Source organism: Xyrauchen texanus, chromosome 44 (genome assembly GCF_025860055.1).
Source record: "Xyrauchen texanus isolate HMW12.3.18 chromosome 44, RBS_HiC_50CHRs, whole genome shotgun sequence".
In the NCBI taxonomy this organism is placed as follows: domain Eukaryota; kingdom Metazoa; phylum Chordata; class Actinopteri; order Cypriniformes; family Catostomidae; genus Xyrauchen; species Xyrauchen texanus.
The window spans coordinates 15,319,512-15,342,006 of NC_068319.1; the positions used below are offsets into that span (position 1 = coordinate 15,319,512).

At 38.2% G+C, this 22,495-nt stretch overlaps 3 protein-coding genes across 12 annotated transcripts in view; all 3 read right to left on the reverse strand.

Moving 5' to 3' along the window:
* Positions 1–1,272: 1,272 nt before the first annotated feature.
* Positions 1,273–11,256, reverse strand: LOC127636871 (FERM domain-containing protein 8-like). Its single transcript, XM_052117654.1, has 11 exons — positions 11,113–11,256; positions 10,609–10,696; positions 10,335–10,502; positions 9,384–9,485; positions 9,242–9,300; positions 8,713–8,879; positions 6,745–6,963; positions 6,432–6,555; positions 5,628–5,777; positions 5,242–5,467; positions 1,273–4,007 (listed from the first exon to the last, which is right to left on the reverse strand). The coding sequence occupies exons 2-11, from the start codon at positions 10,694–10,696 to the stop codon at positions 3,895–3,897; spliced, it is 1,416 nt and encodes a 471-aa protein (XP_051973614.1). The 5' UTR covers positions 11,113–11,256; the 3' UTR covers positions 1,273–3,894.
* A 4,212-nt stretch (positions 11,257–15,468) lies between these two features.
* LOC127636876 (ras-related protein Rab-1A-like) lies at positions 15,469–18,643 on the reverse strand. Its single transcript, XM_052117660.1, has 6 exons — positions 18,398–18,643; positions 18,010–18,082; positions 17,825–17,920; positions 16,704–16,799; positions 16,382–16,513; positions 15,469–16,209 (listed from the first exon to the last, which is right to left on the reverse strand). The coding sequence occupies exons 1-6, from the start codon at positions 18,409–18,411 to the stop codon at positions 16,015–16,017; spliced, it is 606 nt and encodes a 201-aa protein (XP_051973620.1). The 5' UTR covers positions 18,412–18,643; the 3' UTR covers positions 15,469–16,014.
* A 2,070-nt stretch (positions 18,644–20,713) lies between these two features.
* The window catches only part of LOC127636864 (EH domain-binding protein 1-like protein 1), a 40,189-nt gene continuing 38,407 nt past the window's right edge, over positions 20,714–22,495 (reverse strand). For 9 of the 10 annotated variants that reach the window (XM_052117645.1, XM_052117642.1, XM_052117646.1 and 6 more), the window contains 5 exons: positions 22,163–22,283; positions 21,948–22,047; positions 21,788–21,861; positions 21,580–21,694; positions 20,714–21,446 (listed from right to left, as the gene is read on the reverse strand). In XM_052117645.1, the coding sequence (XP_051973605.1) occupies positions 21,359–21,446; positions 21,580–21,694; positions 21,788–21,861; positions 21,948–22,047; positions 22,163–22,283 (498 nt within the window). In that variant the 3' untranslated portion in view covers positions 20,714–21,358. The remainder of the gene's footprint in view (positions 21,447–21,579; positions 21,695–21,787; positions 21,862–21,947; positions 22,048–22,162; positions 22,284–22,495) is intronic. The other variant, XM_052117640.1, reaches the window with a different exon arrangement.

Sequence of the window (22,495 nt, forward strand, 5' to 3'; positions counted from 1 at the left end):
ATGCTTAAATAGGCAAAAACGCGTGAGCATATTTTATTTCTTGAACAAGCGCAGACCTGAGTAGTACAGTTCGCTTTCTCACTCATATGAACCTACAGGTAGTCTCAGGTACCACGGTCTGCGAAACAGCTTTCATATGATCAATTGTTCATGCAAACTGTGCTCTGTTTTGGACTAAACTGCCCGTGTGAAAGTTATTTTACAGTGAAAAGTGAAATGCAAAAGAGTTAAACATTGCAAAGGAAAGCTATGGCAGAGGTCAAGATTTTCACAGTAAAATAAATCACATTTCATCTTGTTTCTCACCAAATATTATTGTTTGCCTTCCGAAGACTTGGCATATGATGCAGAAGTCACATGCACTTTCTACGTCACTGACTACGTTAAATGGACACCAGAAAGCAACTTATTGCGAGAATGTGACGGTCCTGTTTACATGCACTGTAATAGCGGTATACACTTCCATTTACATGCGGCTCAGTCTGTAAGCAGCTTTCTCAACAGTAACATAATTTCCCACCGACTCTTGAGTAAATAACAAACATGGCATCCGAGGAAAACTTAGCTATATCATCCTCTGTTGCTTTGCTTTATTTCCAGTGATTCCAAAGTTGCTGCTGTGTTTGTTTCCTTAACTTTCTATCATGACCTATAGCAAAATTGCGCTGCAATAGTGGGGTTTTCCTTTCACTTAAAAGTTCAGGATTCCCCATAGGGTCCAAGGGCATATATGTGAACGTGTGGGACAGTCTGTATTTTACATCGGTGTGTATAAATGGGTATAGTTTAGAGTAGGTGCTTTTCCCACTGTACTCTCAGAAATGTTTAATTCTTTCCGCTGTGTTGACATGTTGTTGGGCTCCATAATATGACGTTTGTTATCTGGTCTGTTCACGCACATGCATACTCTTCAAAAACCTGTAAGAATGGCGCTTATGCGTTTATATGACCACATAAGATGCATTCTCGGAGAGAAACCAAGGTGTTATAAACCGCTTTCTCTTGAACAGTGTAAGGAAATGAGTGTTCTCGTTTACATGATGCCACTTACTGCAAAAGCCCTGGAATAAACAGTTTTCTTAAGTGCATGTAAACGTTCTCACTATCAACTGATAATGTATTGTAATCCATGAATGGGACATTCTTTTTGTGTACTGCATAAGAAATAAAGACATATGGGTTTGGAACGGCATGAGTGCAAGTAAATGATGACAACATTTTCATTTTCAGGTGAAGTGTTACTTGAAGAACAAGCAAATAACACACAAAATGTACTGTTAAAAAACTGTTACATTTAATTCTTGCCTTCTTTTTCTCCACAAAATGATTTTTTTTCCCCTGTTAACCACATCATAGACCTCATTGCAGGCATAGTTCAATTAAATAAAACATCAGTATAAAATCCATTATAAAGAAATTATGCACTAAAATGTTTGCCAGAATTTAGTATAAAGCAGGAATAAAAAGGATTAATTTTGCGTAAAAATGGTTTAAAAAAAGTTAATCTTACAGTCACAAACATTTGGTAGTGCAAATTTGTGTATAAAACTTCACAAACAACAAAATGTGGTGTAGATACAATTTCAAGAAAATAAATTGACACTTTTAAAGAAGACAGTGTGACAGCTACAACTATAGTGACAGAAAATGAAGATGTAAAAAGGCACTTTAAATTAGTACAGATTTAGTAGTCCATGACATAGATGTGACTACAGTACAGTTAGTGGGTGCATATACTGTAAGTATCTGACATGTTGAATAGTTTTCAAATAAAAATAAAGTATGGTACAATAATACAGATGATCTGGGATACAGCAATTTGGGATTACTGTCTTGATGGCAGTACAAAAGCTCTGCACATATGAAGTGACATTTTCTGATTTCAGTGTATACAGTTCATTTTTGACCTTTCCGCTGGTCTGTATTTCAAACCACTGGGTACTGTTTTAATTTCACAGTTCCTCTTATTACGGAATTCTGAAATATTTTCATTACACACTTTTAAATGGGATCAAGTCCCATATGTAAGCAGGAAAAAAAAAGTTTACAGAAACATGCATATTCCACAAAATTCATTTAAACCAGTAGATGACAAGCATCTAAACAAGCATTTTGTTTGGCAAGTAAAGAGCTGTTCATTTTGGAAGGCTTGACATTCATCTTTTCCAGGTATTTGTCCTTCAGACAAGTTCATTGTTTACTTGTCATAATGCCTAGTCTCTTGTTAAAAAAATAAAATAAAAAAAAGTGCACTAATATTAATATCAAAATGGATAACCATTCAGCCATACACTGATCCAGAAATTATGCAAACTTCAGAAAAGCAGGGTAGCCATGGCACAGTCATGGTCTAGGAGACCAGATTTTGGTCATAACTCAATTTAGACAAAATGTGTAGTTACTGCACTCTGTCTTAGCAAGGGATTATAGATATCACTAGCCATGGGATTTAAAGCTGAAGCATATAATTTCTTTGACACCAGTGTCACCGAACGGAATTGCAAAAATAAACAATGTTTTCAAAACCGCTTTCTGAATATGCCCCTCATCTTCAATTGTTTAGACAAGTCAGATAGTCCCACCCCCAACTCACACCATTGGTTGAGTAATGTTGTTGGGTCAGGTCTAAGCAGGTTGCTCAAAATAAACACAGGAATATGTTTATATAGCCCCACAGTGACACAGTGTTTACAGCTTTAGAGAAAACGTACTTATGGATATATTTAGAAGACTAAAACAGTTACATACTTCAGCTTTAATGCTCAAAATTGTTTTATGACGTATTGCAGTGCCTCATTTATATTCCATTGAACACGTGTAAACGGACATTTAGGATCAGCTGTTAGAATCACATAAGAATGACATCCGACAAGTCAAGTGTTGAGCCCTGTGTTGCCATTCATTTAGCAAAACATCTGATACATTTCATTTAGTTAAGTTCCATCAGCTCGAAAGGCCTGGAAATACAGTACAATGCTTAGTGAAAGGTTTCATACACTGCATAACTAAATACCTCCACAGTTGGTGATTTTATTAATTAACTAAAGTGAATGTAGACATACGTTCTCTCGGCATTACAAATGCAGATTAATTTCTTGTGTGACCTGGATATTTTTGAGCAGAGCATTACATTGCACCTCATCAGAAAGTCATGATTCTTCCAAGCAACAAAGTAGTGTGACCACTGATGCACACTACTCAATCTTCTGTCAAAAAGGTATTCGTGACACTCTACGTATTAAAGTTTCTGTGAACTATGCAAATACACTTGATTTGCTGTATAATACATACAAATAAAAATCTATTTGATGATATACCACGACAATCTTGTTGCTTAGTAGAAATGTGCATATGCAGACAAGCCCAATAAAAAAACAATACACACATTGCATAGACATGTAGCACAGAATGTCATTTCTCACTCTATGCTGCCTCTGTAATGCTCTGCATATAAAGGAGCCCTGGTTTGTGTATAGAAGCAGTTGGCCTATACTAGAGGCATTGACTGTTTGCTTTGGTGCTCTTGATTTACAGCCACTGGGATGTAGTTTGGTTTGATGGTTGCATAGTTGAAATCTACATTCAGAGATCCTAAAAAGAGATTTCAGATCTGTTTGTCATGCCCCATTCCCTTGCCTGTCTAACAGCCACTGCAATAGAACCAACATGTCTTTAACACAACAGCACAATTAAATCAAATTTCACATGCCAACGGAGAAAACTTTGTAACAATGCATAAATCATCTATTAATAGTGGTTCAGCTCTTCGGTCTTGGTCCGATCTGTCCATTCAGATCAGTTCCATACCGTGTAAGGAACAGTGTCTCTGGGAATCTCAATGGACAGATGTAGTTTTGGTCACAGGGCAGAAGAGGGCAGTGGTGAAGTTGGGGCTCACCCATGCTCCAAATTTTCAGTCACCTCAACAGCCGAGTAAGTGGGGGGCAGCGTCTGTCGCGTGAAAAAAGAAGCAGCTCGCTTTGGCTTCAGGCGCTTGATCTCTTTGCCTGAAACAATGGAGGTTAATCAAAATGAGTACTAATTGTGTCTATTGCTGATGGTAAAATTTAAAGGGATAGTTCACCCCAAAATTTTAGCCATTTACTCCAATTTAAGCCATTTACTCACCCTTATAAACAACCGAAAAATGTTAGCCCCAATTTAAAAAAAAGTTCTTCCCATTTGTTCCATGAATGGTTACTAGGGCTGGGTATTGCCAGTCCCCTCAAGATATGTGTTGCGATACAAGCCACGATTCAATATACTCTCATCATTTACTCACCCTCATGCCATCCAAGAGGTGTATGACTATTCTTTCTTCTGCTGAACACAAAGATATTTAGAAGAATATCTCTACTCTGTAGGTCGATACAATGCAAGTGAATAGTTGCCAGAAATTTGAAGGTCCAAAAAGCAAATTAAGGCAGCACAAAAGTAATCCATATGACTCCAGTGTTTTAATCAATGTCTTCAGAAGTGATATGATAGGTGTGGGTGAGAAATAAGATCAATATTTAAGTCCTTGTTTGCTATAAATCTCTTCCCTGCCCAGTAGGTGGTGATATGCACAAATAATGCAAATCAACAAAAACAAAAGAATGTGAAAATTTATTGTAAAACAATTTATCTGTTTCTCACGCACACTATTATCGCCTCTGAAGATAGAGATTTAACCACTGAAGTCTTACGGATTAATTTTATGCTGCCTTTATGTGCTTTTTGGAGCTTCAAAGTTCTGGTCATTATTCAATTGCATTGTATCGACCTACAGAGAAAAAAAATGAGTTTGCACATATTTAAATGACATGCTTAATCTTAATTGAAATGCTGAACATGATATGAAAGCATAAAAAGTTGAATATAAATATCAATTGATAATTTTTAAATATCGATACAATATTGTGAGAAAGTATTGGAATATATCAATATTTGATTGTATCAACACAGCCCTAATGGTCACTGAGGCTGTCAGTCCCTAACATTCTGCTTTACATCTCTTTTTGTGTTCCACAAAAAAAATTAAATAAATTCATACAGGTTTGGAACAACATGAGGTTGAGTAAATTGTTTTTGATTGAACGGTCCCTTTAATTACACTCAATGATCCCAATGGCAGACGTATAGAAAGGACTAATCCTCATGTGTAACTGCAATACTAGCCTGTCAACATATGAAAATGCACGCTTATCAAAAAGGATGTATTTTGTTTGTTTATTCTCAGTAACCTCTTTAGTATCTTACCGTCATCAACATAGCTGATGGTATTGAGCGAATGTACTCTGCTACAGACCACGCTGCTCAGTCTGCGCAGTTTCCCCTGCCGTTTCTCTCGAGTTTTCTCGCTGCCTTCCACCTGACCTGAAGGTCCTTGAGAAGGTGTGACTTCACCATCAGTCCCTGTAGCTGATGACTCACCAACAGAGCGTAACTCCACACAAAACTCAATCAGACCACTCATCAGCTCCGACTAGAGGACAAAAAAAGCTTGAAGTAAAACATGAACTTAACTGTCCCTATTCTCTTTATAACATAACTAGTCATTTATTTATTGCCATTTAACACTTTACAGATATTAATAACAATATATTGAAATTTATTACAAATTCAGTCATTAATTGCGTGCTTACCTGTTTGGAATAAATCTTTAATAATTTGTTGACAGGCACGCCAGCCTCCTCCCCATCAAACTCCAGCCAGAGTATATGCGAGTCTCCCTCTGTCTCTGGGTAACTGTGGTCCCAGGAAAGTTCATTAAACTTCAGACCAAGGAGGACATGCTGAAGGAGATCAGAACCAGAGAGATGATTATGATGCTGATGGACAACATTTTATTCATATGGCTAAAACAACACAAGAGCCCTCAACATTCAAGCCATTCTTTCATCATTTACTCACACTGCTGTCTTAAATTTGTGACTTTCTTTTTTTTGCAGGACACAAAGATATTATCATAGATCTATGATGCGTTTATATCCATACAACTCAAGTCCATGGGGTCCAAAACAATATACTACAAAAGCAACATAAAGGTGATCTATAAGAACTCAAATGGTTTAATCCATGTCTTCTGAAGAGATTTGATCAGTTGGGTGAGAACAGACCAAAATGTAATTTCTAGTTCACTTTAAACCTTGATATCTGCAGTCTTCTTGCCACGATCATGATTTGAAGCTTGATTACACGGTGCATGTACACGCAGATATTGTCCCGCTTCAGAAGACATTGATTTAGCTACTTGAGTCGTATGGATTACCTTTATGCTCCCTTCATGTCCTTTTGAGCTTGAAAATGTTGGACCCCACTGACTTACATTGTATGATATAAACCATTCGTTTCCACAGAAGAAAGTCATATAAGTTTGAGATAGCATAAGGATGAGTAAATTATGAGACTATTCCTTTAATGTAAATGTAAAGTATGAAGACCCAGACCTTCTCTTTCACATCCATGACATATACTCCTTCCAGACTGATGCCTACATTCACAGCCTTACGTCTACTTCTGTGAAGAAGGCCCTGGGCTGGCTTGTCTATCTCACCCATGAAGAAAGCACATCTGTCAAAGCAAAGATAAAATACATGCAAGGTTTAAGTAACCTTTTATTTCCTGCTCTCTATTAGATCACAGTGCATGTTTTTCTAAATCTCAAACACAAAAATAAACAGTTTACAAATTTCAGTTTCCTAAATTAGACCATGATAAAACTAGGAGTGATATCCACACAACCACTTGCTGCAATCATACCCATAGTAAGGCAGGGTGTGGCTGTTCCTGAGGTACTGACGCAGCAGAGCTGTGGGGTCCTGGGTGGAGCTGGATGCAGAAGAGGAGCAGACTGAATGATACTCCTTTATAAGATTTTGCTCCATCTCAGTGTGCCGCCCTCCCCTCCCTCTCAGTGTGGACAGAAATCCTCCTCCAAATGCAACATGGGCTGGCAGGAAGGAGGACAGCTTCTTCTCTCTGGAAAGACATTTAGGCGAGGAAGCGAAATGAATGAATCTCTCTCATCGCTCTTTGGAGTACTTGATTCTGATTGTTCAACCATTGCGTTCTGCAGACAAATATTTGTGTGTAATGACTGCTAAACTTGATAATTGACCACTGTCCAAGCCAACCAATTTCCTTCATACAGCCCTCTACATTCACTAGCATATGCCAAAAAATTAGCCAGTGATCTAGTCGTGTAGTGGCGAAGACACAGTTTAGCACTGAGATCTTTTTACTGTGTGTTGTGTTGCATAAGTGCACACTCTATTTAGCTGCAGTGGAGCCAGAGAGACATGTGATTGGTGACGGTTACATATAGCCACCAGGAAATGGCGCAAAGTACATTACACAGACTCAATGAAGAATCAAACGGCACAGAATGAAACTCATTCTGTGAAATATCATTACTAAAATCATGTCTGCTTGCCATGCAGACATTTAGTATTTGCATGAGTAATTAGTTCTTAAGTACAATTATTATGTTTTATTTGTTTGGAGAGGCTTTTGGACACTTGAGACATTTTTAGACACTAGGTTAAATTATATTTGTAATGCTATAACATTTGATTGCTTTGTTGATTCAACACAAAATTTTACTCAAATATAGGTGACATGATTGGGAACAAAACAAAAGTAGTTTGTCAGAGTTGACCTTATTTACACCCTGAGATATATAACGTCAAATCAGAAAAATAAGAAAAAAAGTTCAAAATCTCAATTTCTTTGGCGAATTTTCAGCAGTTTCTTAGGCTGTGAGTCTTTAAAAAATGTTTTTTTTTATTTCTTCACAATGATACCAAACACTTGACCCTCCTTGTTTTGTTTTTGTTTTTTGTCGAGTTATAAGCCTTTAATTATGGGTATGCCACTGAAACAGGAAATCTTTAAAAACACCCTCAGAGCTTAAATATCCCTTCTTTCTTTGCTGTCAGTTGTTGATCAAAAATAAAAACAAACATTAATTCTAATAGCGCATTGCATGGCAATGTCAATCTCATAACTCTCTATGGTCTAATTTTTTGTACATAATAAAATAAACTACTTTACTTTTTACATTTATTTGGTAAGTAGCCATGCAATCAGTGGGATAATCACTAAATAAACCTCTTCAGAGGGGGCCTGGGTAGCTCAGCAAGTAAAGATGCTGACTACCACCCCTGGAGTCGTGAGTTGGAATCCAGGGTGTGCTGAGTGACTCCAGCCAGGTCTTCTAAGCAACTAAATTGGCCCGGTTGCTAAGGAGGGTAGAGTCACATGGGGTAACCTCCTTGCAGTCGCTATAACGTGGTTTGCTCTCGGTGGGGCACGTGGTGAATTATGCATGGAGACGTAGCACACGTGGAGGCTTCACGCTCTTCTCCACGGTAATGCGCTCAACAAGCCACATGATAAGGTGTGTGGATTGACGTCTCGGACGCAACTGAGATTTGTCCTCCGCCACCCAGATTGAGGGGAGTCACTACGCTACCACGAGCACGTAAAGCACAGTGAGAATTGGGGAGAAAATAATAAATAAACCTCTTCAGGGTGATCTTAAGACCAGTTTGATTTGCATTGTGGTCTTGATCAGCCTGTCAGGCCTTTTCACGATAACAACTGGCAGACTACACATATTCAACACTTAAACACTAGCAGTAAAATGTTGGAGGTAAAAGGAAACTGAAACCTTATTCGAGAGCCAAAAGAGCTTTATTTTAACCTAGTTTAACCAGAGGAGGGTACCTGATTGCTGCTCTCACAGCCTGGTCATCTAGCCCTGTCCCCAGCTCAATAGCACAGGACAACGCTCCCAACGTCAACCACTGTTCAGTGTCACAAGGGTAACGACCCTGCAAGATATTCATCTTGGCCTCATCATAAAGCAGCCTTAAAACTCCTTCATCTTCAATCTGAGAAAAAATACACAAATTAACACGATCTTGCAGGCAATGTCATCTTAAATTGATAGGTCACTCAAAAATGAAGATTATGTCATAAACTCACATGTTTTTGTAAAGTCATATGAATTCTGTGGAGATGTAAGGCAGAATGTTAGCATCAGTCATCATTCACTTTCATTGCATCTCATTGTATTTCTTTCCCTAAAATGAAAGTAAATGGTACTTGAGGGCTAGCATTCTGCCTAACGTATCCTTTTGTGTTCCACAGTTGAATGATAGTCATGCGGGTTTGGAACAACATGAGGACGAGTTTCCCTTTAAGGTAGACAGCGTTTATAAAAGGACAAATAAGATATCACCACGGTCAGTACCTGAAGTTCTTTTGACCTGGGATAAAAAACATTTCTTTTGTACAGAAGGCTTGGTTCATCTGAAAAATACAGAAATGTGTTATTGTTAGACACATCAACTTTTAGGTGAAATGAAGTGTGCAAAGCAAACACTCTCACAAACCTTGAGAAATGTCTTCTGCAGGGGCCTCAGTGAAGCGGTACAGCAGGTCCTGCCACTGACGACACAGCTTGTAGGGCTGATGTTTAGGCTTCAACTGCAGCTCTATTCAAACATACAACAATAGCAAAATGAGGCAAAGGTGGGAAATGACAGGAAAGGCTTAAAGGGATAGTTCACCCAAAAATGAAAATTCTTTCACCATTTACTCACCCTCATGCCATCCTAGATGTGTATGACTTCATTTCTTCTGCAGAAAACAAACGAAGATTTTTACAAGAGTATCTCAGCTCTGTAGGTCTATACAACGCAAGTGAATGGTGACCAAAACTTTGAAGCTCCAAAAGCACATAAAGGCAGCATAAAAGTGATCCATACAACTCCAGTGGTTTAATCCATGTCTTCTGCAGCGATCAAATTGATTTTGGGTGAGAAAAAACCAAAATATATATTTTTTTCACTTTACATCTCGTCCGCATGCGCAGAGAGCTAGATGACGTTAGGGAGCGAAATCGACTTTGAAATCATGATCGCCAAAGAGACTGCAGATGTTAAGATTATGCCTTTATGTGATTTTTAAACTTCAAAGTTTTGGTCACAATTCACTTGCATTGTATCGACCTACAGAGCTGAAATATTCTTCAAAAAATCTCTGTTTGTGTTCAGCAGAAGAAAGAAAGTCATACACATCAGGGATGGCATGAGGGTGAGTCAATGATGAAAGGATTTTCATGTTTGTGTAAACTTTCTCTTTAATCAAAATGATGATGATCACCAGCTGGTGGCTTTTTACCCCCTGAGGACTTCCTAAAGCCCCTCCTGAACTTTACTTGCAAAGCAGCCATAGAGACTGTAAATATCATCATTGCGTCTCTCCTTCCTAAACGACCTAAAATTACATCATAAGTTATATCGGTCTGACCACTAAATCGAGCGCAAAAGAACTTTCATTACCAAGCAACGGAGAGCAGAACCAGAAAGCAAACACATCTACAGCAGAGTTGGGAATGTTGAGGACCTCCCGGATATTGCGACCGAGCTCCTGAGCATTCACACCACCAAGATTCTCCAAAGTCAAGTGCACTGCACTGTCACTGGCCAAGTACACCAACAAATCCTGGGCTGCAAAAATACAGGGGGGTAATTGATCATGTCAGGTCAACAACTATCAGCTCAGGACTTTCAGAGAGGAACCAATCAAAAAATATTAAGGGAACAGAGAACTGACCTCTGGTGACTGAGGAAGCCACACTTCCTCGCTGGGAATGAGAGTGTTCTGATGGCTCAGGAATGAAGTCGCCATCATCTCCCTCCATCTAATCCAGAAATGAAGTCAAACAAATACAGTCTATTGGCTAGGAAACACCAAGCATTTTATACCAGAGACTTCTGCAACGATTTGGTTGGTTTATGTACAAATTAAGCCCAAAACTAGAGAAAACAAGGGTGATAGTTTTTATGCCAATGTTAAACACAACCACTGAGTGAAGTAAACAGTGAAGTAAATACTGGAGGCTCACGCAGTAAGTTTTAAGTTCCTGAAATGTACATTGTAACAAACAACCTGTTTTGGTCCCTTTTTTGCTTCAAATATTTGATGGTTTAACACTTTACTTAAAATACAATTAATACTTTCTAAATAAGTCGTTTTCAAAAGTGTTTTCCACTATGGCTAACGTTAGCTAGCACTAACAATAACTGCCTGGCAATCAAACTACACACAGCAACATACCGATACAATGTCCTTCGCTTCAGAGGCTTCTTTCTCGACGAAAAGAGACTTAAAGCATCAATATTGGGAGGGATTACGTTACACAAAAGGGCTGAGAGTATGACGGCAGCAGCAGCGCAGCTGGATAATGTTCTTAAAACAGCGTCCACAGTGAAATGTATAAAAACCTGGAAGAAACTTTCAAATTTAAGCGATGTACTAAATATAGACAGAAGGGGGCGCACCACGGCTCAAAACATTACAAAAGAATATTCCGGGTTCAATACATGTTAAAGGGATAGTTCACACAAAACTAATCATTTACTCACTTTCATGCCATCCCTGATGTGTGTGACTTTCTTTCTTCTGCTGAACAAAAAAAGAAAATTTTTAGAAGAAAATCTCAGCTCTGTAGGTTCTTACAATGCAAGTGAATGGTGACCAAAATGTTGAAGCTCCAAAAGCACGTAAAGGCAGCATAAAAGTAATCCACATGACTGCAGTGGTTTAATCCATATTTGCAGAAGCGATATGATAGGTGTGGGTGAGAAACAGATCAATATTTATGTCTGTTTTTACTATTGGTGTGTCACAAACCGCACACTTCTGCACTAATTTACATAATTCTGAAGTATAAGTAGTGCGTGTGGTATGTTTACACTGAAAATGCAACAAAAAGATGTGTACTACAAGTACCCGGATGATGCACTTTTTCTGTTAAGTTTTTCTGTTAACTGTTAAGACGGAGCGTGGAATGTTGGACACTTCATGCACTCAGCGCACACGGCTTGCCGAACATGGCGTAAGGGGCGGACTTACCGGCAGTGGTGGTGATCTGGCAAAATAATCGTAAATAATGGAGAATATGACAACTAGCGAAATTTCTGTGAAGACAGCACCTTACAAACGTGACACATTCTACACTCATACCATGCTGTGTGAATATGTGTATTATTGAGATATATCATTAGTGTTGAACTGAGCCTGGATAATGCGCTAAAGCTAGTGGCAACACAGCACTTGGGTTTAAAACATCAATTCCATCAGCTGCTGAACAGTGAATGCCTCTGTGTAGTAATAAACGTGAAGTGTTCCATTTGGGACGATAGTACACCACAAATTCATACACTACACAGCTGTGTGCATAGTACATTTTTTAAGTGCATAGTGTGATGTTTGGGACACAGCTTATCACTCTCCTGTTTCACTTTAAATTTAACATTCTTTTTCTTCTGTTTTTGGTGATTTGCATTTTTCGGGCATATTGTCACCTATTGGGCAGGCAGGAGAATTTATAGTAAAAAAGGACTTACATATTGATCTGTTTCTCACACACACTTATATCACTTCTGAAGATATGGATTTAACCACTGGAGTCTTATTGATTACTTTTATGCTGTGGTTATGTGCATTTTGGAGCTTCAAAGTTTTGGTCACCATTCACTTGCATTGTATGGACCTACAGAGCTGAAATATTCTTCTAAAAATCTTTCTTTGTGTTCAGCAGAAGAAATAAAGTCATACACATCTGGTGTGGCATGAGTAAATTTAAATTTTTGGGTGAACTATCCCTTTAAACCCAATAGACAGCATTTGTGCCATAATACCGATTACCACAAAAAATATATATATAATTTTGTCTTGCCCGTCCTTTAAAAAAAAAAAAAAAAAAAAAAAGCAATAATCTGGACTACAGTGAAGCACTTACAATGGTAGATGGGGCAATCTGTAAACGTTCAAATACTCACTGTTTCAAAAGTGAGCCACAAGATGTACACAATATGTGTGTAAACATGATTAATCACTCACTATATAAAATATTAATAAAAAATATATATAAAATTATAAACTTCACATTTCTGCCTTAAACCCTCTGATTTGAAGCCCCATTCAATTCCATTTTAAGTGCATCACTGTAACCTAAATGGTTTTTTTGTTATTTTTACATGTTTTGAACCCAGGAAAATTCCTTTAACATGTGACACTAGGCTATTTACTGTATGTATTATCTATTACATATACACTCACCTAAAGGATTATTAGGAACACCTGTTCAATTTCTCATTAATGCAATTATCTAATCAACCAATCACATGGCAGTTGCTTCAGTGCATTTAGGGGTGTGGTCCTGGTCAAGACAATCTCCTGAACTCCAAACTGAATGTCAGAATGGGAAAGAAAGGTGATTTAAGCAATTTTGAGCGTGGCATGGTTGTTGGTGCCAGACGGGCCGGTCTGAGTATTTCACAATCTGCTCAGTTACTGGGATTTTCACGCACAACCATTTCTAAGGTTTACAAAGAATGGTGTGAAAAGGAAAAACATCCAGTATGTGGCAGTCCTGTGGGCGAAAATGCCTTGTTGATGCTAGAGGTCAGAAGAGAATGGGCCGACTGATTCAAGCTGATAGAAGAGCAACTTTGCCTGAAATAACCACTCGTTACAACCGAGGTATGCAGCAAAGCATTTGTGAAGCCACAACACGCACAACCTTGAGGCGGATGGGCTACAACAGCAGAAGACCCCACCGGGTACCACTCATCTCCACTACAAATAGGAAAAAGAGGCTACAATTTGCAAGAGCTCACCAAAATTGGACAGTTGAAGACTGGAAAAATGTTGCCTGGTATGATGAGTCTCGATTTCTGTTGAGACATTCAGATGGTAGAGTCAGAATTTGGCGTAAACAGAATGAGAACATGGATCCATCATGCCTTGTTACCACTGTGCAGGCTGGTGGTGGTGGTGTAATGGTGTGGGGGATGTTTTCTTGGCACACTTTAGGCCCCTTAGTGCCAATTGGGCATCGTTTAAATGCCACGGCCTACCTGAGCATTGTTTCTGACCATGTCCATCCCTTTATGGCCACCATGTACCCATCCTCTGATGGCTACTTCCAGCAGGATAATGCACCATGTCACAAAGCTCGAATCATTTCAAATTGGTTTCTTGAACATGACAATGAGTTCACTGTACTAAAATGGCCCCCACAGTCACCAGATCTCAACCCAATAGAGCATCTTTGGGATGTGGTGGAACGGAGCTTCGTATCCTGGATGTGCATCCCACAAATCTCCATCAACTGCAAGATGCTATCCTATCAATATGGGCCAACATTTCTAAAGAATGCTTTCAGCACCTTGTTGAATCAATGCCACGTAGAATTAAGGCAGTTCTGAAGGCGAAAGGGGATCAAACACAGTATTAGTATGGTGTTCCTAATAATCCTTTAGGTGAGTGTATCTCATTAAATACTAACATAAACACAAATATTTATGGTGATAATGTAAATGCATTTAATAAAGGAATAAACTGCACATAAAATATATCTGAAAGTAGATGTTATAGCCTTTACAACAATCTGTTGCAAAATGTTCTATCACTAGTCAGTGGATAATAATAATCACTCGTGTTTTTGTAACTTTACCATCTCTTTAAATGCTGAACAGACTACTCAGAACATTTTGGCACAGATCTAAAGGGGTTAATCAAAACAGAACATTATCTCCTCTCTAGGTTTTAATCTTTTCTGTGCAGTGCCAAAGCCAAACTTGTTTAGGGTTAGGAGTGATTCATTCTCATCATTGGCATGAGTTGGTGCCATCTGCTGATGTTTGGATTGCATAAACCAAATAACCAAGATGCAGGATGTTTTTTTAAAGACAATTTGAATAAGCATTACATCAATTTGTTACTTATTTTGTATATGAAAATCTCATTATTTAATCCAGATTACATGTAATCTGTAACTTCCCAGAACTGTGTATATACATATACTGTATATTTCAATACTTACTTCATATAACCAATAGTTTCATATTAGCCTAATTAAACTAGGCAGCAATCCATAGTTTAACACGTGGTTACTCTACCATCTCTAACAAATAATTTATAATGCTTGCATTCTAGCAAATTTTTAAATTGGTCAGAGTTGTCTACCTGCCTTTGCAGAGTTTACTGACAAAACATGAATATTACTGGGTGAAATTTTGGCATGAATCACCTTCCTGAATACCTCATTTGTACCCCATCCCATCAGTATGTGCTGCCACAGAAAGAAATGCATTAAAAGTGTAGGTAGCAGATCTTGACAGTCAGAAACACTCATGGGTGACACCTTCTGTGGTGAAGACACCAGTTTGGTAGTACAACCAACTAAATATGTTACAATCATTTAGTTTAGCCCTTAAATCCCCATTAACAAATATCAATGACAAAAAACAGTATTATGTTACTAAAACTTAAAGACGTTGCAAAACTCCAAAACCCAGCCTTTTCTACTTCCGAACAACTTCATCTTGAATTTCCGCAGTAGGTAATCATGTGATCTTTGTCAGCAAGACTGATTTAAGTATTTCAGATTTTTTTTGTAATATTAAACTTTATTTTAAAATCGTAAAACCGTTTAAATATGATCTTAAGACAATTAGAGGAACTAATGAACACAAAACAACATAGTTTATTTTTACAGAACCACAGTTAACTCCACATATGTTTGGAAAGTCAGGGCCTTACGAAGCTGATGTATAATACCTGCACTAACCACTCAACAACTCTGGCACAGATCTTCTTGTAAAGCACAAACAAGAAAAGGCACCAATTCAATGAGCTGCAACTCCCATTGTGCAGATTATAAAGTATTTTTGAATAATCATATTAATGGATCAATTGTTGTTACACAGTGACCTGGAAATATTTCATAATTTTTGTAACTTATTCAATGTGTGCCTGTGCTTTTATCTTCATTTTTAAACATGTAAACAAAAAAATGGGAGGAGCCATGTGAGAACTTCTTTTGTTAAACAACGCAGGAGAAAGTCTGTCACTAAAATCCAGATTTGCCACCTCCACACAATACTCATTAGTGTCCCATCCTCAAAACCTGTCTGCTCATCACTCTCCCTGAGAATATATGAGAGTGTCCTAACAGCACCCGCCACCTGACTGTTGTACTGGGGTGCTTTCGATTTTCAGATCAGGCTTCTCTGAACCCCCTGAAGTCCCTGGTCTCATTCGTTTCTTTATTTCCTCTGCCATGGTCATGAAGGCCTGCTCCACGTTTGTGGCGTTTTTGGCACTCGACTCAAGGAATGGGATGCCAAGAGAGTCAGCAAACTCCTGTGGAGTCCAAAAAGAGAAAGTAGACTTGTCTTTGTACAGAATTAGTGTTTTCAGTGAAGATAAAATATAACAACGTGTGTATTTAAGCTGACGAAACAGAACTGAATAGAAAAACGTTGGGTCAATATATGGTGCTACACAGTTGTTCTTTAGTTCACTACAGACCAACCTTAGCTGTGGTGTAGTCCACAACTTTTTTTGTAGTGAGGTCACACTTGTTCCCTACAAGCAGTTTGTTGACATTCTCACTCGCATAGCGGTCAATTTCCTTCAGCCACTGTTTCACATTGTTGTAGGACTCCTGAAAGACACCGACATTAAACCTTTCAAAGATGTGTTTGGAATATAAATCTTCAATTGAATGTATGGATGCTCGGTGATGAACATTCATAGATGCAGTATCTAAATAATATGAAACTTACTGAGAACTAATGCAAGCAAGTGCTTTTGTAAACAGCCTGGTGAATGTTTTAGAGAAGGGGTTCACAAACCTGGTCTGTAACATCATACACAACAATGATCCCGTGAGCTCCTCTGTAGTAACTGGATGTAATCGTTCGGAATCTCTCCTGTCCAGCAGTGTCCCACTGGAAAAATGGCCAGAACTCACTTTAATGTTATAGTGCATCAAAAATTCAAATTCTGTCACTGAAAATTATATTTTAGCCTCGGTCGCCATTCACTATCATTGTATGCTAAAAAGATACAACGAATGTGAATAGTGATGGAGATGGTCATTCTTTAACTCCTTTTGTATTGCTCAAAAGAAATAAAAAGTCATACTGGTTTGGAACAACAAGAGGGTGAGTAAGTGATAACAGGATTTCAATGAGTTGGGTAAAATGGACTATCCATTTTAACTCAATTTAAAGGGATAGTTCACCAATAATGTCAATTATATCATATACTCACCCTCATGCCATCTAAGATGTGTTTCTTCAGCAGAACACAAACAAAGATTTTTACAAGAGTATCTCAGCTCTGTAGGTCCATACAATGCAAGTGGATGGTCACCAAAACTTTGAAGCTCTAAAAAGCACATAGAATCAGCATAAAAACAAATCATAAGACTCCAGTGGTTTAATCCATGCCTCCTGAAGTGATCCACTTGGTTCTGGGTGAGAAGTATGAATCCTTTTTCACAATAAACCAGCATCAGCTGTCTCCTTGGTGATCATAATTCCAAGCTTGATTACACTTCCTATACTGCCATGCCTTGTGTCAAGCACTGGAAAGTGTAATCAAGCTTGAAATCATGATCGCCGCCAAGAAAACTGCTTATGTCAAGATTTATAATGGGGAAATTATTTATAATTTGGTGTGTTCTCACCCAAAATCGATTAGATCACTTCAGAAGACATAGATTAAACCACTGGATCACTTTTACACTGCATTTATGTGCTTTTTGGAGCTTTAAAGTTTTGGTCACTATTCACTTGCATTGTGAGGACCTACAGAGCTGAAATATTCTTCTAAAAATCTTCATTTGTGTTCTGCAGAAGAAAGAAATGGGGATGGCATGAGGGTGAGTATATGATTAGAGGATTTTCATTTTTGGGTGAACTATCCCTTTAAGTCTAATCTTAAAGGAGTAGTATAGTATGAAACTCACTATCTGCAGTTTAATCGTTTTTCCATCCAACTCAATAGTCCGGATCTTGAAATCCACTCCGATAGTGCTGATGAAACTCTCTGTGTAGGTGTCGTCCTGAAATTGAAGAGTTAATCACGATTTAAGCATGCAAGGTAAAACAAAAAGTCATTTATATCCCAGAATGATGCTGATGGTCACTTAACTGCAAATCGTAAAAGAATGCAGGATTTCCCAACCCCAGAATCGCCAATTAGAAGAAGCTTGAATAAGTAGTCACTGTGGAAATATGTAAAAACATCAGTTTGCATGGTGCTTGCTCAAAACAAACTGATCTGTCATGACATAATTTACAAAGTTAGAGTCTTGCTTGATTGCCATCACACTTTTATTACCACCAGCAACTTCAATGCAGCAACCTTTCCAATAGTAAACATCGCAACAGCTGTTAGTCCCGATCATAACACAATTCATTTTCCTCTTCAGTAATTACATCATTTGATCAACATATGCATAGGGAATTTGTCTCACTCGCTCACTGAACATTATTAAGAGGTTATACAATGTCATAGATCACAGGCTTATAAGACTTACTATTCGGGGTTCATGATGTGACAGCAAAGAGATGTTTATTGTTTGTCCAGCTGGTAGAAGAGCTCTGGGTCGCCTACAGTTCACCGGCTGACCGCAAACGCTGAGCTAGTATTGAACCTTAAATAGCAACAATAAAAAGAGGACTTATGAGTTTTGACTCCTTTGTGCAAGGTTTACAGTCCTCCTTGTATAATCACCCCAGCCTGACTTTCCGACTCCTTTCCGAATCCTTTCTGGGTTTTACAAGCCGCGCAGGTGCGGCAGTGACGGATAACGTTAAACCGCTACAGATCGAATTCTTATCGGCTATCGCCGTCTAGTGGTGGGACCCGCGCACATGCTGTGTCGCACTTATGTTGCCAACGTCTCCACCAGCGGAATTTAAAGGGCCAGTGGAGCAGAGGTGTAAACGTAGCAAACAAGAATGAGAAGAAAGAGTCATACAAGTCCGGAACATTATGAGGATTAGTAAACAAAAATTTTATTAATGTGTGATTTATCCCTTTACATTCAGACCTCTGAACAAAACTAACTTGAGAAAAGGTTTCATGTTTACAAAACTAGATTCTGAATATTCTCCCAAAACTCCAAACAGCAACTAAAACTACCACAGCACATTCAATAACACCTGTTTGTTTGTCACTATACACTGCATAATGTCAAAAGTTTGATTGCGAGGTTATTTGATCTAATATTTAATAATGTTTTAATGGTTGCAGATTTATGTATCTAATGAGAATTCCTGAAAGACAAAATGCATTTTGAGTTTTGTTCAATGTGATTAAATCAAGTGTGGGGTAAAAGGCTCCCTCACCAGATTTGTAATCAACCTTCCGTAATTATTTCTTTTCACACAAATTGTGTTACTCAATCAATATTCAATATTTTATTATTATTATTATTTTTTAATTCATTCATGATACACTTTGTGACCAGAAAAAAAGCCAATTTTCCCTAAGGTGTGCCTTTAGCTCCGTTGCACCCTATACACTGATGAGCCAAAACATTATGACATTATGCGTAATATGCTGTTGGTCCTCTGCTTGCCGCCAAAAGGTATGGACTCTACAAGACCCCTGAAGGTGTCCTGTGGTATCTGGCCCCAAGACATTATCAGCAGATCCTGTAAGTTGTTTGGTGGAGCCACCAGGGATCAGATTTTTTGGTCCAGCACATCCTACAGATGCTCAGTCGGATTGAGATCTGGGGAATTGGGAGGGCAGGACAAAACCTTGAACTCTTCATCATCTTCCTCAAACCATTCCAACAAAGTGTGCAGTGTGACATCCTGTTGAAAGAGGCCACTGCCATCAGGGAATACCATTGCCATGAATGGGGTGTACCTGGTCTGCAATGATGTTTAGGTAGGTAGCACATGTCAAAATGACATCCGCATGAATGGCTGGACCTAGGGTATCCCAGCACAACATTTCCCAAAGCATCACACTCCTTCCACCGGCTGTCTTCCCACAGTTCATCCAGGTGCCATCCATGGGCACTCTGACCAGTCTGAGGCTACACAGCCCCAAACACAGCAGGATGCACTGTGTGTTGCGACCTGTGTGTTCTCGTAACCATCATTACAATTTTCTGACTTGTGCCACAGTAGACCTTCTGTCGGTTTGGACCAGAAGGGATAGCCTTTATTGCCCTCAGCATCAATGATCCTTGGGTGCCCCACACCCTGTCAACAGTTTGTGGTTTGTCCCTCCTCGGGTCACTGTCAGTAGGTACACACCACTGCTGACCGGCAGCACCAAACAAGCCTTGCCATTTCAGAGATGCTCTGACCCTGTCAGCTGGCCATACCCATTTGGCCCTTGTTATAGTTGCTCAGGACATTTCTCCCATTCAACACATTGACTATGACAACTGATTGTAACTGATTGTTCGTTTGCCATCTAATCTACCCAGATCTTGACATGTGGTCTTGTTAGGAGATGATCAACATTATTTGCTTCACCTGTGAGTGGTCATAATGTTATGGCTCATCAATGTATATATTAGATTTATACACATTTTTTTCCAAACAGCATCAAACTTTATTGAATAAAACACCCTAAATAGGAATGGATAACACCTTTCAATATCAAAAGGATTACAGTGCGACAAAATACTATTCGATATATATATATATATATATATATATATATATATATATATATATATATATATATGTTTTAAATATATATATATATATATATATATATATATATATATATATATATATATATATATATATATATATATATATATATATATATATATATATATATATATATATTTAAAACAATCCATAAATATTTTTCATTTTGAGTTAGATTCAAAGATTAAAAACAGAAAAATACAAAATGGCTTTGTTATATAAAATGTCCCATGTCAAATTTAAAGGCACTGCAATGCAAAAAGAACTGTATAAATACATTCATCTGGAGAATCTAGAAAATTCCATTTTTGGAGCTATAACAAAACAATGGCCCAACAGAGACATTTTGGCACACTTAAATAAATAATTTAAAACAGCAAACTTTGGTGCAAGCCTCATTGTTTGTAAAATATCTTAAAATAATTGTAATATTTGTCCTATCTGGAGCAATGTAAAAGAAACGGACTAATAACTGGACTGATAAAACATAAGGCAAAATAGACCTTTTCAGATTTACAATAAAATTGCTTGTATACCAATCTCCAGACCAAGTACCACCACATTGGCAAACCTTCAAATTAAAGTTCATACTTCATTAAATAAAACATTCAGAGAGTAACTTATATGATCTTCATTGCGCATATTTTATATACCCAGAAGATCCCACAGTCCCCCAAAATGTCTCTCCATGGTCTTCACTGGAAAGGTACACTCATGTCCTGGTGTAGTCAAAGTGATGCCAAGAGTAAGTTATCTCTGGTGGAGTGCAGGATGCAGTGAGCCACAGTTCTCATATACATTCAAGTTTTGCATCATTATTGAAGAACACACTTTTCCTTATTGCTATATTTTCTACGCCTTGCTTCCAGACCTCTCTTCAGCCTCTCATCCTCCTCCAGAGCCCTACAAATACAAAACACAGTCAGTGACTGCATGTGTTTATATGTACACGGGCCACTTCAACCTTTATAACCAATGTATACTATTAAACATGCAGTGCACCAAGACTGTTAAAAATGTATGTTACAAGTCTCACCCTCTCTCTTTTGCATCCATGTCTTGGACCAACTCGTCCCGCTTGTTGACCAAAGACACCAGTTCCTGTAGCAGTAGCTGTTCTCTGTGCTGCTGGGCTTGAGTCTTCTGCCAGTCTAATGGATAAAACATGACAGATATGATGGAATATGGATTGCTGTAGTTGGAAAAAAGTATGTAATGCTTTGTAGAAAAAAAAAGTTACAAACCTTCATTAGCCATCATGGCTCTGAGCTCACGGTTTAGCAACTCAAACCTTCTTTCTAAATCTTGTTCTTCTTGCCTGCAAGGACAAGGACATTCATCTTTATTGTTGTTGATGACATCATGTACTGACTTACAACTATATCATTGTGGAATGTTACATACAGCAGCTCCAGATGGTCTTGTCTCCTGATCAAAGCATTTTTCTTGTTGACCAGTGTGAACCACTCCTGAATCAGCGTCTCTTCTTCATCTTTATCACTTCCTGTTCAACAGATAATGTGATGTCTTTGGTGTGAACTCTGAGTCTCGGATCACCACAAGAATAATGTCATTTCTACTAATACTGTACCTTATGAAGGATATCATATTTTTCTTACCCGTTTCCATGAGTCTTCTGAGTCTCTTCTCTACGATGGCAGCTCTACTGTCTATATGTTTCTGTTCTGTTTCCAGGGCCTGAAGTTCACTCAGCACATACTGATTGGTGTCCTGAAGACACTGGCCAGGAAGTACCACAAGGAGACATACATCAAACCAGAAAAGAGAGCAATACAGAAAGAGAGAAAAAGAAACAAACAAAGAAAGAGGGTGACATGAGACATAAAAGTTAAAGAGAGAGTGAGAGAGAGAGAGATGGATGACAAGACAAACATTTATAAGACAACAATAGGCAAATAATTACACACAAAGGGAGTACACAGAACAAGACA